This window comes from Giraffa tippelskirchi, chromosome 4, assembly GCF_054371585.1.
Source record: "Giraffa tippelskirchi isolate mGirTip1 chromosome 4, T2T-mGirTip1v1.2.pri, whole genome shotgun sequence".
In the NCBI taxonomy this organism is placed as follows: Eukaryota; Metazoa; Chordata; class Mammalia; order Artiodactyla; family Giraffidae; genus Giraffa; species Giraffa tippelskirchi.
Genome location: NC_137278.1, coordinates 37,121,817 through 37,134,714, shown reverse-complemented (window position 1 = coordinate 37,134,714; position 12,898 = coordinate 37,121,817). Strand labels below are relative to the sequence as shown.

General features: G+C 39.8%; 1 protein-coding gene across 2 annotated transcripts in view; it reads left to right on the top strand.

Moving 5' to 3' along the window:
- The first annotated feature begins 486 nt into the window (after positions 1-486).
- The window catches only part of GMCL1 (germ cell-less 1, spermatogenesis associated), a 47,027-nt gene continuing 34,615 nt past the window's right edge, over positions 487-12,898 (top strand). Inside the window, exons 1-6 of one of the 2 annotated variants that reach the window (XM_081594478.1) lie at positions 487-569; positions 826-939; positions 7,734-7,857; positions 8,486-8,582; positions 9,848-9,945; positions 12,340-12,452. In XM_081594478.1, the coding sequence (XP_081450604.1) occupies positions 8,504-8,582; positions 9,848-9,945; positions 12,340-12,452 (290 nt within the window). In that variant the 5' untranslated portion in view covers positions 487-569; positions 826-939; positions 7,734-7,857; positions 8,486-8,503. Of the gene's footprint in view, positions 940-7,733; positions 7,858-8,485; positions 8,583-9,847; positions 9,946-12,339; positions 12,453-12,898 lie in introns of both variants that reach the window. The other variant, XM_081594477.1, reaches the window with a different exon arrangement.

The window sequence follows — 12,898 nt, the reverse complement described above, 5'->3', positions numbered from 1 at the left end:
CAGGGCGTGACCCTAGCACATGGTTGGTGTTCAGTCGCTCAGTCGTATCGGACTCTGCGACCCCAAGCTCGCACATGGTGAGCTCCTCCGAAAAAGACCCCCAAACAGCAATGTCTTTTTTGCCCCGTGCCGATCACAGGGCCCAGAAGACATCTGGAGTTTAGGGAATCTTTGTAGAAAGAACGAGTGAACTAGAATTGCTGGTCTTGCTAACACAAAGTGATGTCCAAACTAAAGCTAAACGGCAGCTCTGTCTCCAACTCAGGATTGCTGGAGAGACCAGCCAAGCTCAGCTTAAACACCGCAGAAGAGCACACGCGCTGCCCGGCTCCCGCCCTCAACCCATTCTACGCAGGCTCCACCTTGATGTCTGCGCGCTTTCCCCCGCCCCTTCCGGAGGCTCGCCGTGCGCATGCGCCGTACGTTCCGCGCTTTGTTGCAAAAGAAAGGGGGTGAGGTCCTGCGGTCCGCGCGCGCGGGGCGGCCAGACGCAGCGGGCCGGGCGGAGGATGGAGGCTGCTGCGTTCGCTGCAACGGTCGTGGCCGCGCTTGAGAAGGTGGCGGTGTAGGCAAGTCGGGCTCCGTGGAGGCTGGCGGTGGTGGCCGGGCCATGGCGGGATACCGTCTGTGTTGGGCTCCCTGAAGTGCGCTCCCTTGCCGTCTCGGGGAGCCGTGACCCATGGGCTCGCTGAGCAGCCGGGTGCTGCGCCACCCGGGGCGAGCCCGAGCCCAGCCGGAGCCGGCTTCTGGGGCTGGGGGCTCCTCCCGGAGGCCGGAGACTGGTGGCGACTCGCCCGGCCATGGCTTCTGTTACTGTCCGGGCAGTCGCAAGCGCAAGCGGAACAGCGGGGCCTTCTGCTACTGTAACCCCGATTCGGAGACCGACGAGGATGAGGAGGAAGGGGACGAGCAGCAGCGGCTCCTCAACACCCCTCGAAGGTACTGGGTAGGGAAGTACCCCCACTGCCCGCGCTCGCACCTGTTGGGCGGCTCCCGCGGCCCAGCCTGGGGAGGAGCCCTGGGGGCTTCGGGGGCTGCGGCGCTCCCCAGCCTGTGAAGAGCCGGACGTGCCCTTGACCGGGTAGACCTGGGAGCCGGTCCGAGGCGGGCCGGATAGGTTGCACCTGGGGAGACGCCCAGTGGTCTGGCTTGTAAACCGCGGACGCCGCCAGGGTGGTGCTACCGCCTCAAGATGAGACAGAAAACGCCAAGCCAAGGCTTGCGCCTCGTTAAACCTTAGACAGGGCCAGCCGGCCGGCCGGCCTTCCGTAACACACCTTGGTCCTCCGTTGAGTAGGTGGCAGTAGAATTAAGTTGTTTTGCATCCGGCTGCCTTGAATAGTACGAGACACGTACATTCAGGCCCTGAAATTGGCACCCTGTTGTCCCACAGCGGAAGGGAAATGATTACATACAGGAGCTCTTTTTAACTGTAAAGTGAAATTTATCAGTAGTGTGTACATTTGTTCCTCAATAGCAACAGAGTCTTTTCAGCGTCTCTAGCACTCAAAGTCGTTGACCGTGAATATGTGTAAGGCAGCTTGCTTAACCTTTTATTTAGAAGAGTTGAAAAACAGAGTATTTACTTGGGAACTAAAATGTAGTTTGTAAGTTGAATATATTTTCATATAAACAGTTTCGTTGCTACCTTTTTTTAAGGCTATCAGTCGGTCACAGAGATGTAATTTTTTAAAGGAAACTTTAAAAGTCTAAAATTTTATGCTACATGTTACATGTTTATTGTAAAATAAGAGTATCATAGATAACCTCTGTAAGTAATTTGATTTCTAAATCCTTTCATACAGTTTTATGTTTATATTTACAAAAATGGACCCCGACTGTCAAGCTGTTCAGTTCCCTTTTTGGAGAATTAGTGTAGTATAGTTTTAAGAGCTCAGGTTCTGAGTTCTAATCTGTATTTTGCACTTAATAGCATTATTTCCTCGTGACTAAAATGGATGCTAATACTTTACTTGCAGGACTTGACAGATGTTAGAATGCATACAATGCTCAGTGCCTCCTACGGAAGCAGTCAGTAAATATTATGTCTCCTTGATGAATTGGCTCCCCTTTTCTTTACAAAATATAGAGACATTTACATCCGTATTACTGTAGCATGTACCACTTTGTTTTGATTCCCTTTTAACCTGTGTCTTAAAGTAGTATTTTGTAGACAGCATTTAGTTGAGTCTTGTTTTTTAAAAAATCCAATAGGATAATCTCTGCCTTTCAATTAGTATTTAGACCACTGTATTTAATGTCACTGTAAAAATATATGGGACTTCCCTGATGGCTCAGATGTAAAGCATCTGCCTGTGATGCAGGAGACCTGGGTTCTATCCCAGGGTCAGGAAGATCTCCTGGAGAAGGGAATGGCTACCCACTCCAGTATTCTTGCCTGAGAATTCCATGGACAGAGAAGCCTGGCAGGCTACAGTCCACAGAGTTGCCAAGAATTGGACACGACTAAGCATCTGACACACACACATAGAAATATATATATTGGGGTCCGTTTGAAGGAAATTACATTGTAATTTGAGTAGAGAAAATTTAATATAACCATTAAATTACTGAAGTAAAGCGATCTCTGAAAAATACAAGAATAGAGGACATAAGGAGCAGTCACTACTTCTAGGGCTGAGACAGATTATCCAAGGAAGAAACAAATTTGGAATAGGGCCACCTTTTCCAAGCTGAGATTCAAATGCTAGAAGAGTTGTGGCCCTCTAGATGGTAGAAAAGTTTGCTAAGATGTGGAAGGCTGAGACTGGCTAGCAAGAAACCACCCACTGGCATGCCAACAAAACTAGCTTGAAGGCTGTCTGGCTCACAAAACTGCAACTATTTACCATCTAGACCTTTATAGAAAAAGTTTGCCGACCCCCAAATTACATGAGTAGAGTGGAATGGAAAATCTAATAAAGCAAATCTTTATTAGGAAGTGTATATCAGAATCTAGTGTGTTATACTAGCATACTAGCATAAGATGCCTAGTTTATTCAGCTCAGCCTGGAAAAAGTGTGTAAGAAAATTTTAAGATCAGGAATTTTGTGAGTTGTTGCTAATATGCTTTCTGAGGTTGTCTCGTGCAGTTCTACCTCAACCACCACTCCATGAAAAGCTTTGGTCTCCAGGCCCACTTTCTACCTAATACATTTTGTCAAGTGCATGTTTTACTTTTACATCCAGTTAAGTTCAGTTCAGTCGCTCAGTCGTGTCCGACTCGTTGCGACCCCATGAATCGCAGCACGCCAGGCTTCCCTCTCCATCACCAACTCCCAGAGTTTACCCAAACCCATGTCCATCGAGTCGGTGATGCCATCCAACCATCTCATCCTCTGTTGTCCCCTTCTCCTCCTGCCCCCAATCCTTCCCAGCATTAGGGTCTTTTCCAATGAGTCAACTCTTCGCATGAGGTGGCCAAAGTATTGGAGTTTCAGCTTCAACATCAATCCTTCCAGTGAACACCCAGGACTGATCTCCTTTAGGATGGACTGGTTGGATCTCCTTGCAGTCCAAGGGACTCTCAAGAGTCTTAAAACTCAGCTGTTCTGCAGCCAGATCTTTAGTTTCTTGTCCACAGAGTGTCTCAAAATTGAAATCTAGTGAACAGTTATTTGTTGTTAGAGCTATGTAAATGTTGTTCACTGCAGAGTCAAGTAGTGCGCTAGGATGATAAATCGTACTTCCTGGGTCCAAAGTCACAACCCCTTGTTTTTCTCTTGGGAGAAATCGTCTAACCTCATAATTAAATTGAATCTTTTTTCTTTTTTCTACATTCCTTCAAGCGTTTAAATTTGGACCCTGTTTTCATTTGCAGCTTATTAGAACAATACTCTTTTTGTGTGTGTGTTGCTTTTTTATTTTCCTAGACTTCTCTGACCGGCTTCCACCCCCGCCATTGACAAAAGAGTAATGTTCCTTCATCCTTTCTTCAGATTTTTCTCTTTCCAAACACACTTGCATGGAGTCCGTCTTATTTAAACCCAAACCTCCCTCCTGGGTCCCTTCATCCTCCTGTTCCAATCTGGATTCATTGCCCTCTAGGTCAACACTTATCTTGGGACAGACATTGACCCCATCTGTAGGATTAGATCCTGTTTTCTGTAGCCTGTGTCTTTTCTGAACTCTTCTGAGGGAACTACATCGTCAAGTATATTTTCCTAAGAAAGTTGCTAAAGAAGGCAATTTGTGCTTACCCAGTTGTAAATTTATTCTCTCACTTTAGTCATCTTTTGACTCGATGTAAAAGTCTCATCTGAAATAACTTTTTATATCTTTGATGGTATTAATTCATTGTCTTCTAGCCTACCATATTGATGAGAAATATGGTACTGGTCTAATTCTCTTTTCTTTTTAGGTGACTTTTTTTTTTCTCTCTGGAGCTTTTGGAATTTTTTCTTTGGTATTTTGGAATTTAGAAGGTGCTTAAGTATAGGTCTTTTAATGGCCTTGGTGCTTGGTGGATCCTTACAGTCTAAAGACTGCTTTGGGGGGGAAACTTTATTCTGTAATTCCCTTTCTTCTATTATCTTTGTTTTTTCTTTCTTGGACCCCTCTTAACTGGATTTTGGATCTCTTGGATTGTACCTCTTTCTCTTTTTTTCTTTCTAGGTCTTTTTTGCTCTATGTTCTAGGAAATTTTCCTTAATTTGGTCTTTTTTTTTTTTTTAATTTCAGCAACTGTGTTTTTGGTCCTAAGAACTCTTTTCTCCCCCTTCTTCTGAGTCATCCTTTATCACAGCATCCTATTTTATAAATGTAATAATCTCAACTGTCATAGCAAGTAGATGGGGAAACAGTAGAACAGTGACAAACTTTATTTTCTTGGGATCCAAAATCACTGCAGATGGTGACTGCAGCCATGAAATTAAAAGACACTTGCTCCTTGGAAGAAAAGCTATGACAAACCTAGACAGTGTATTAAAAAGCAGAGACATTACTTTGCTGACAAAGGTCCATCTAGTCAAAGCTATGGTTTTTTTCAGTAGTCATGTATGGATGTGAGAGTTGGACCATAAAGAAAGCTGAGTGCCAAAGAATTGATGCTTTCGAACTGTGGTGCTGAAACTGAAGCTCCGGTACTTTGGCCACCTGTTGCAAAGAGCTGACTCATTAAAAAAGACCTTGTTGCCGGGAAAGATTGAAGGCAGGAGGAGAAGGGGTCAACAGAGGACGAGATGGTTGGGTGGCATCACCGATGTGATGGACATGAGTTTGAGCAAGCTCAGGGAGATGATAAAGGGCAAGGAATCCTGGTGTGCTACAGTCCATTGGGTCTCAAAGAGTTGGACTTGACTGAGCGACTGAACAACAACAAAAAATCTCAACTCTCTAGGTGTGCTAGTTATAATTAGTGTGTCGGGATTTTTTTTTTAAGTTCTCTTTTCCCCGAATTACACGTTTCCTCTCATGCCAAATTCTCTCTTTTTAAAAATAGTCTTTAATTCTCCTAACTTTCCTCATGTTGGGAGATCCTTGGTTGTCCGCTTCAGATTGGGTAGCTTGTGTGTGTGTGTTGAGTAAATAGATTTATTACTACTGAGCCTCCTCTTTGAGTAGGAAGACTGTCTACTAAGTTGTATATGGTTGTATATGGGTGCGCACACTCTGTCTTAGAACAGAGTTTCCCAAACGTTATTGGTTCACAGTATCCTTAGTGTCTCAGTAATGTTTTCTTGGCACCTCTGGCCCTAAAGAAATATTTAATAGTCAGGTCCAAACAAGTTAATAGTGTAGATAATATAGTATCTGAATAATGTTGCTGTGATTTCCTTTAAGTTTGGAATATTTCACATGCCTCCCTGAGTTTGCTGTGGTGTTCCAGGTGCTTTGGCACACAGTTTGGGAACCAGGATTTAGGGTGAATAGGTTGGTAAGTAACAGGTTACAGATTCGTCAAATGCCAGGATGAGGATAGCTTTGTCTGGGGCTCCAACACCTACACCAAAGTCTTAATTCTTCCTGATAAATATATTCTGTTTCTTTCTAGAAAAACCTTGGATTCTGTTTGCAGGAGTTATCAGTACTCTGTGTTCATAGTGGTGGAGGTCATCAGGGGAACAAGTTTCCCCATTTTCTGCCTCACTTCTGCCTTCTTTTTCTCTTGAGATCTCATCCTCCCAGCCCCATCCCCACCTTCATTCTAGATCCTGATACATTTTGGGCTGTGGCTTCCACTGCTCTTTTCCAGTTTGTTTTCTAACTTCCAGATCCATGGAATTCTCTCATCATATGATAAGCCCAACCTCACCTTTTTCCTGTTATGGGTTTATTCCTTTCTGCACTTTTAATCTTCATATAATCTAGAGAGAGTGCTTTTAGGAACTGAAGACTACTTGTCTCATTTATCTCTTACAGTAACCCAATGAAGTGAATATTAATACCCTTTGTTCACATGTAAGGTAACTGAGCTGTGATAGAGCTGGGACTCAAAGCCAAGTCTGTCTACCACCAAAGCATGTGCAATTTTTATTGTCTGTTGGGAAGAGGTATTCAATACACAGACTTAAGACGCCATCAGAATGATTACTTCTTTTTTTTTTTACATTTAAAAGTTTTACTAGGAAAGCTGTCAGGATTGGCCAGAAGTATAAAAAATATTTATCAACCCCTGCCTAGGGGTTTCCTCACCTACTGGATGGACCATCTCGATCACAGATTGTCAAAACAAAAATTACACAGTTCATCCTTTAAATTAAATCTTATGCACAAATCCAGGATATTTACAGATACAGAATAGTATGTGATGCTGTTCTGGTTGAGGTTAGATGGGATACCCAGAGTTCACTCCTCACTCTCCTTTGTAAACCCTAAGACACTTCTCCATTGAGCATAGTTTTGAAAATCTTTGGTCTGAGGCTGTAAACCATTTGTCTAATTTAGGGAAAAACACATTTTAAGGAGTTTAAGAATAGTTTGGGGGCTTCCCTGGTGGATAAGTGATAGAGAATCCACCTGCCAATGCAAGAAATACAGGTTCAGTCCCTGGTCTGGAAAGATTCCGCGTACCACAGCATAGCTGAGCCCATGCGCCTCAACAACTGAGTCTATGCTCTAGAGCCCCAGAGCTGCATCTGCTGAAGCCTGCATGTCCTAGAATCCGTTGTCCACAAGGAGAGAAGACACCACAATAAGAATTCGTACACTGTAACTGGAGAGTAGCCCCCGCTTGCTGCAACCAAAGAAAAGCCCGCACAGCAATGAAGACCCAGCACAGCCAAAGATAAAAATAAATTGCATTAAAAAAAAGTTGTTTGGTACTAAAGTAAGATCAAATGTGAATTACTTTTAAAATCCTTGGGTAGGTCTTGTTCTTCACTTTGTAGTTGCAGTATTATTGCAGCTATATTGACATCATCCATAGTGCTGATTTCTAAACAAGGAAATAAACAAAATCACCATGCTGACTTATCTTTATTGAATAGGTAATTGACTTAATTCAAAAATCAAATATTGCAAAAAGGTGTATAGTGAAAGGTCTCCCTCCCACTCCACCCCCCTCTAGCCATTGTTGCCCCTAATAGAGTACTCCAGAGATAACCACTATTATTAGTTTTTTATCTGCCCTTCCATACATAAGCACATTTGAATGTATAATATCTCTATCTTTTTACACCATGGGCATATTGGTTCTATTTAATAGAAATTGAGCAAAAGGAGTATTTAGAGTTACCTGAAAAATAAGTAAAATACTCAGTATTACAAATATATGTTTGCATTTCTTTTAACAGGAAAAAATTGAAGAGTACATCCAAATATATTTATCAAACATTATTTTTAAATGGTGAAAACAGTGACATTAAGATTTGTGCTTTAGGAGAAGAGTGGAGCTTACACAAAATATATTTATGTCAAGTAAGTGTTTTTCTCTTCGAGTAGCCAAGGTAGTTGCTTAAAACAACTCATTCTTTTAAGTCTTGTTCTTTCTCATTGTATTTCACAGTAGTCTTTTGCATGAGTATTTGTCCTGTCTGATGGAAAGTCTCATTCTGTAAGAGATACACTGAATATTGTTAGTGAAAACTTAGTTTGGTCTAGGAAACAGATTTTGAGTTTTCATTGTCATACCAGCCTAGGAGTATGTTTTTGTCATTACAGTGAGGTACTTATTTTAGTGCCTTCTGTTGACAAAACTGGAAAAAGTTAGGAGATAAGGATAGAATAAGGACTCAACAGTTTTTAGTTTCTTTTCTCTTCCTTAGTGTATTATTTTGTGTCCATCTTGTGTGCTGTCATATGTTTATGAGATACTTAAATATATAATTTCTATGCTTGAATTTAGAATACTATTGAAAAGGAAAACATATATATGTAATATACTCAGAAATTGTTCCACTGAGTGAAAAGCTTAGTTGGTTCAAGTAGTAACATAGGAATTCAGTTCAGATAGTAATAGGAGAATTTAGTTTTCTTTAATTAAAAACATAGTATTTTGATAAGCCTAATAGTGTCTTTATCATAATTTCTTTTTCATTTTGTTAAGTCTGGCTACTTTTCTAGTATGTTCAGTGGTTCTTGGAAAGAATCCAGCATGAATACCATTGAACTGGAGATTCCTGACCAGAATATTGATATAGAAGGTAACTGCCACCATAATTACTATTATGTAAAAATGATAAAAACATAACCTTTTTATCCTTTTGGCAGAAAGTATTTTGTTCTAACCTTGTTAACTAGGAAAAAAGCTCCTTTTAACACTCCACAGTGACAATTTTTTATTGATTTACTCTATACTTGATCAATTCTGTTCTGTGTATCCCTAATCTTACTTAGTCATGTCAGCCTTATCAGTCTGTTTCCTTTGTGTTTAAAAATATATCTGCCTGGGATATAGAGGATATAGAGTGAAGAAAGGAGGAGTATGACCAGTAAACAGTAAGCCAGTAAACAGTATTCATTGATTATTCCCTGTACATAAAGATCTTTTCTGGGAACAAGTAGATGTATCAGGTAGTCAGTATTGTTTTAGAGCTATAATGGTCTTTAGATAAGGAAGCTGAGGCCAGGAGGATTTAAGAGACTTATTTTAGGTCTCCAGGCAATTTTGTGAGGTAGGATCAGACTATAGTTTAGTCCTCCTGCTTCTCTCTTTGATAACTGAAGTGGAAGTACCCAGTACTAACCTCATAGGCAAAGAATATTTATAAAGCAAACCTTGAAGGACACGCGTGAGAATGACAGTAGAGAAAAGGATGTACAATATTGTAAAGTAATTAGCCTCCAACTAAAATAAATAAATTAAAAAAAAGAGAAAAGGATGGACAGGTTCAAATAGCTGTGGTGGCAGGATACACAGGAGATGCGGGTTCAATTCCTGGGTCGGGAAGATCCCCTGGAGGAGGAAATTCTCCAGTATTCTTGCCAGGAAAATCCCATGGACAGAGCACTGCCTGACTGGTTAGAGTCCATGGTGTCACAAGGAGCTGGACACAACTGACTACTCACTTACAGGACCTGGAAGTATTCCATGCTCCGCAGTGAAGCACTGAAACACCAGGGTTAAGACTGTCATTTGGTCTGTGTAGTTGTACTTAATGATTGATCTACTCAGGGATATCTTCATAAAACTCGTTCCAAGGGTGTCTTAATTCTGACTGCTAACTGATATCAAGGTTAGATGTAGGAGAATCCAGCATGATTTGATAGAATTGATGGAAATGTATAACATTGTTATTAAAGCATCATCAGTCCATAACCATTACTGGTAGTTTTGTTAGTGATAATCATCTTATCCTTTTATACTAGATTTAAACATATGTCTTAGTGTATAAAGACTGTCCTTGTTTTTGTAATATTCTTACAGCTAACATTATTATTTCATTCTATCTGTGTATTTTGCTTTCAGCACTTCAGGTGGCATTTGGGTCATTATATCGAGATGATGTCTTAATAAAGCCAAGTCGAGTCATTGCCATTTTGGCAGCAGCTTGTATGCTTCAATTGGTAAGTATGGGTATTACTCAAAAAAAGAATAACACTTGTGTCTTTGTTTCAAGGTGTCCCTTCCAAAAACAATAATAAAACCTAGCTTTTTATAATTTTTGAAATGAATATATAAATATTTCTTTTGTGATAAGTGATTTAAAATGTTTAACCAAAAACTTTATTGCAAATGAGGAGGATCTTGATATTTGTGTAAAATGAATGCAGGCTGTTTCTATGTAGAGATCTTAGAATGACTATAATGTGGGACAAATATGCTTGTCTAAATCCATTTATAGATTTCTATGCATTAATGGGGCTTCCCTTGTGGGTCCGCTGGTAAAGAATCTGCCTGCAATGCGGGAGACCTGGGTTCAGTCCCTGAGTTGGGAAGATCCCCTGGTGAAGGGAAAGGCTACCAACTCCAGTATTCTGGCCTGGAGAATTCCATGGGCTTTATAGCCCATGGGGTCACAAAGAGTCAGACATGACTGAGCTACTTTCACTTCTTTCTGTGCATTAATGACTTATCTTGACTATTACGAAGCAAGTGGCTTATGATTTGATTATTAATTCATATAGTTCATGGATTCGGAAAACATTGAGTGCTTACTATGTAAATGTTTTCTTAGGAAATAATTGTGTGTAAACCACCTAAATGTATATAATCTATTGGTAGAATGACAGATTTGTTCATTCAACAGAAGTATATTGAGCAGTGTGTCAAGCTAGGCATAGAGATCTAGAGATAAATAAAGACATCTTTGCCTTCAAGAAGCTCACAATATGATGTGTTTAGAGTCGAGGAGGAAGGGTTGATATACAGGCCCAAAAAGTAAAGTAAGAGCTGTCCAATATTATAGATATGATGATAAACTTTCTGTAGCATTTAGTGGATGTGCAAGCAAAGTGGTCAGTTTAACCTGTTAGTGTCAAAGAAGAAAGTTGTGTTTGAGGTTGAGTCTTAAAAACTAAAAATGTGTTTCTCTTGTGAAGTAAGAAGAGAGAGGAAGAAAGAGCATTTCATGCAGAAAACTAAGACATAGAAATGAGAAAATAATGGAGCATTAGAGAATCTGAGTGGAACACAGATCTAGCATCGAATAGAAGGATCGGAGAAAAGGAGGCAGAGGCCAGATCACGAAAGTCCCTCAGTACCTTTTAAGAAGTTAACACTTTGCATATTATAAGTGCTTTTGAAAAGTTCTAATCAGAGGAAAGATGAAGTTGTATTTTAGAAAGAATGCTTGGCATCAATGTGAAGGATGAGCTGAAAGGAAACTTGAGTATAAAACCTATTGCGGTAATCCACGGGAGGGTCTAGATGAGGATAAAAGCATGGAGAGGAAAACTGGATACTGGTGAGGTTAAGCAGGGATTATCCACTAGACCTGATGGCACAGATGGATGTTGAAAGGGGCAGAGTCTAGAATAGCTTGCCGGAAAGTTTAAAATCCCAGTTTGAGTCAACATTTTATTTTGATCATTTTAAAAAGTTAAGTTTCTTTTTATGTGGCATTTTTATACTGATTCATTTGAAATAATAGTTAATAGCTTGTTAAATATCCTTGGCTGAGGTAATTTGATTTTTTAATGTTTTGATCCTTTCAATACTTATTTTCAATAATTATACTTTTTTAACTTTTAATCCTTTTTCGGTTTTACTCTAAATTCACTTTCTGCATTATCTGTGTGACTTAGCTATTTAACAATAATACTCTTGCATGGTGGATGTAGTTCAGATAGTTCAGAAATTTGAGTAAATTCACTTTCTGCATTATCTTTATGACTTAGCTATTTAACAGTAATACTCTTGCATGGTGAATATAGCTTAGAAATTTGAGTGAAAAATGACAGAATTCTTTCCCTGTATTAAATAAAGTTAACTATTTGAAATCTTCTATATTAACATTTTAGATTAAAATTTCAACATAAGTTTAAAACAATACTATATTTGTCTTAGGTGTATTTCTTAGATATTGATAGGTGTTTTAAACTTTAATAAGCTTGCTCTTGATTCATACTGTGTACTTGCCTAGCCCATCACATAGTCGTCTGACTAGGTAAAAAGGTCTTAGTTTTAAAAGAACAGGCAAAACAGAATGCTGCTTAAGTTGACAAAGGTCCCAGAGAGGAGGAGAACAGAGAAGAGTAGCAATTTTTATCTCTGTCTTACTGCTTTTACCCTCTCCCTTCCATTTTTCAGTTCAAATATTTAGTTGAATACTTGCTGGATTTTTTTTTAGGAATTTTTACTGGACTTTCAAAAAAGAGTTAGGCTTGCTGCACTTAATGGTTTTCTTTCTTTTCTTTCTTTCTTCCTTTTTTTTTTCTTTTTAATATGTGAAAGCACATATTCAGAGCTAATTTTTCCCATATGAAATGGGCCTTTCCAGTGCTTATTTATATTTACAGGATGGTTTAATACAGCAGTGTGGTGAGACAATGAAGGAGACAATTAATGTGAAAACTGTGTGTGGCTATTACACATCAGCAGGGACCTATGGATTAGATTCTGTAAAGAAAAAGTGAGTTACCTTACTTGTTTTTCCTCTCATTCCACTTTTGGGAATTTGACTGCTTTGGTTTCTTAAGAGAATGTATAGCTATTAAAAAAGAGAGAAAAAAAAGGATAGAGTTTGCTATAAAAGGTTCCTTTTTATATTTGGACTAATTAGTAAATTCCTCAAAAGTGTGGTCTCTGTGACTGTGGGTGGGTTATACATGCTTATAAAAACTATGGTCCCTCTTTACAGTACATTTCTATTACATTTTTTAAAGCAGTAGACATAATAGCCGTTACAGTAGTCCCTCACTATCCGCAGGGGATTAGTTCCAAGACCTGGGTGGATACCAGAATCTGCGGTTGCTCACCTCCCTTATTTAATGGTGTAGTATTTTCAAATAACAATCCTTCTGTATACTGTGAATCATCTCTGGATTACTTATAATACCAATGTAAAGGCTATGTAAA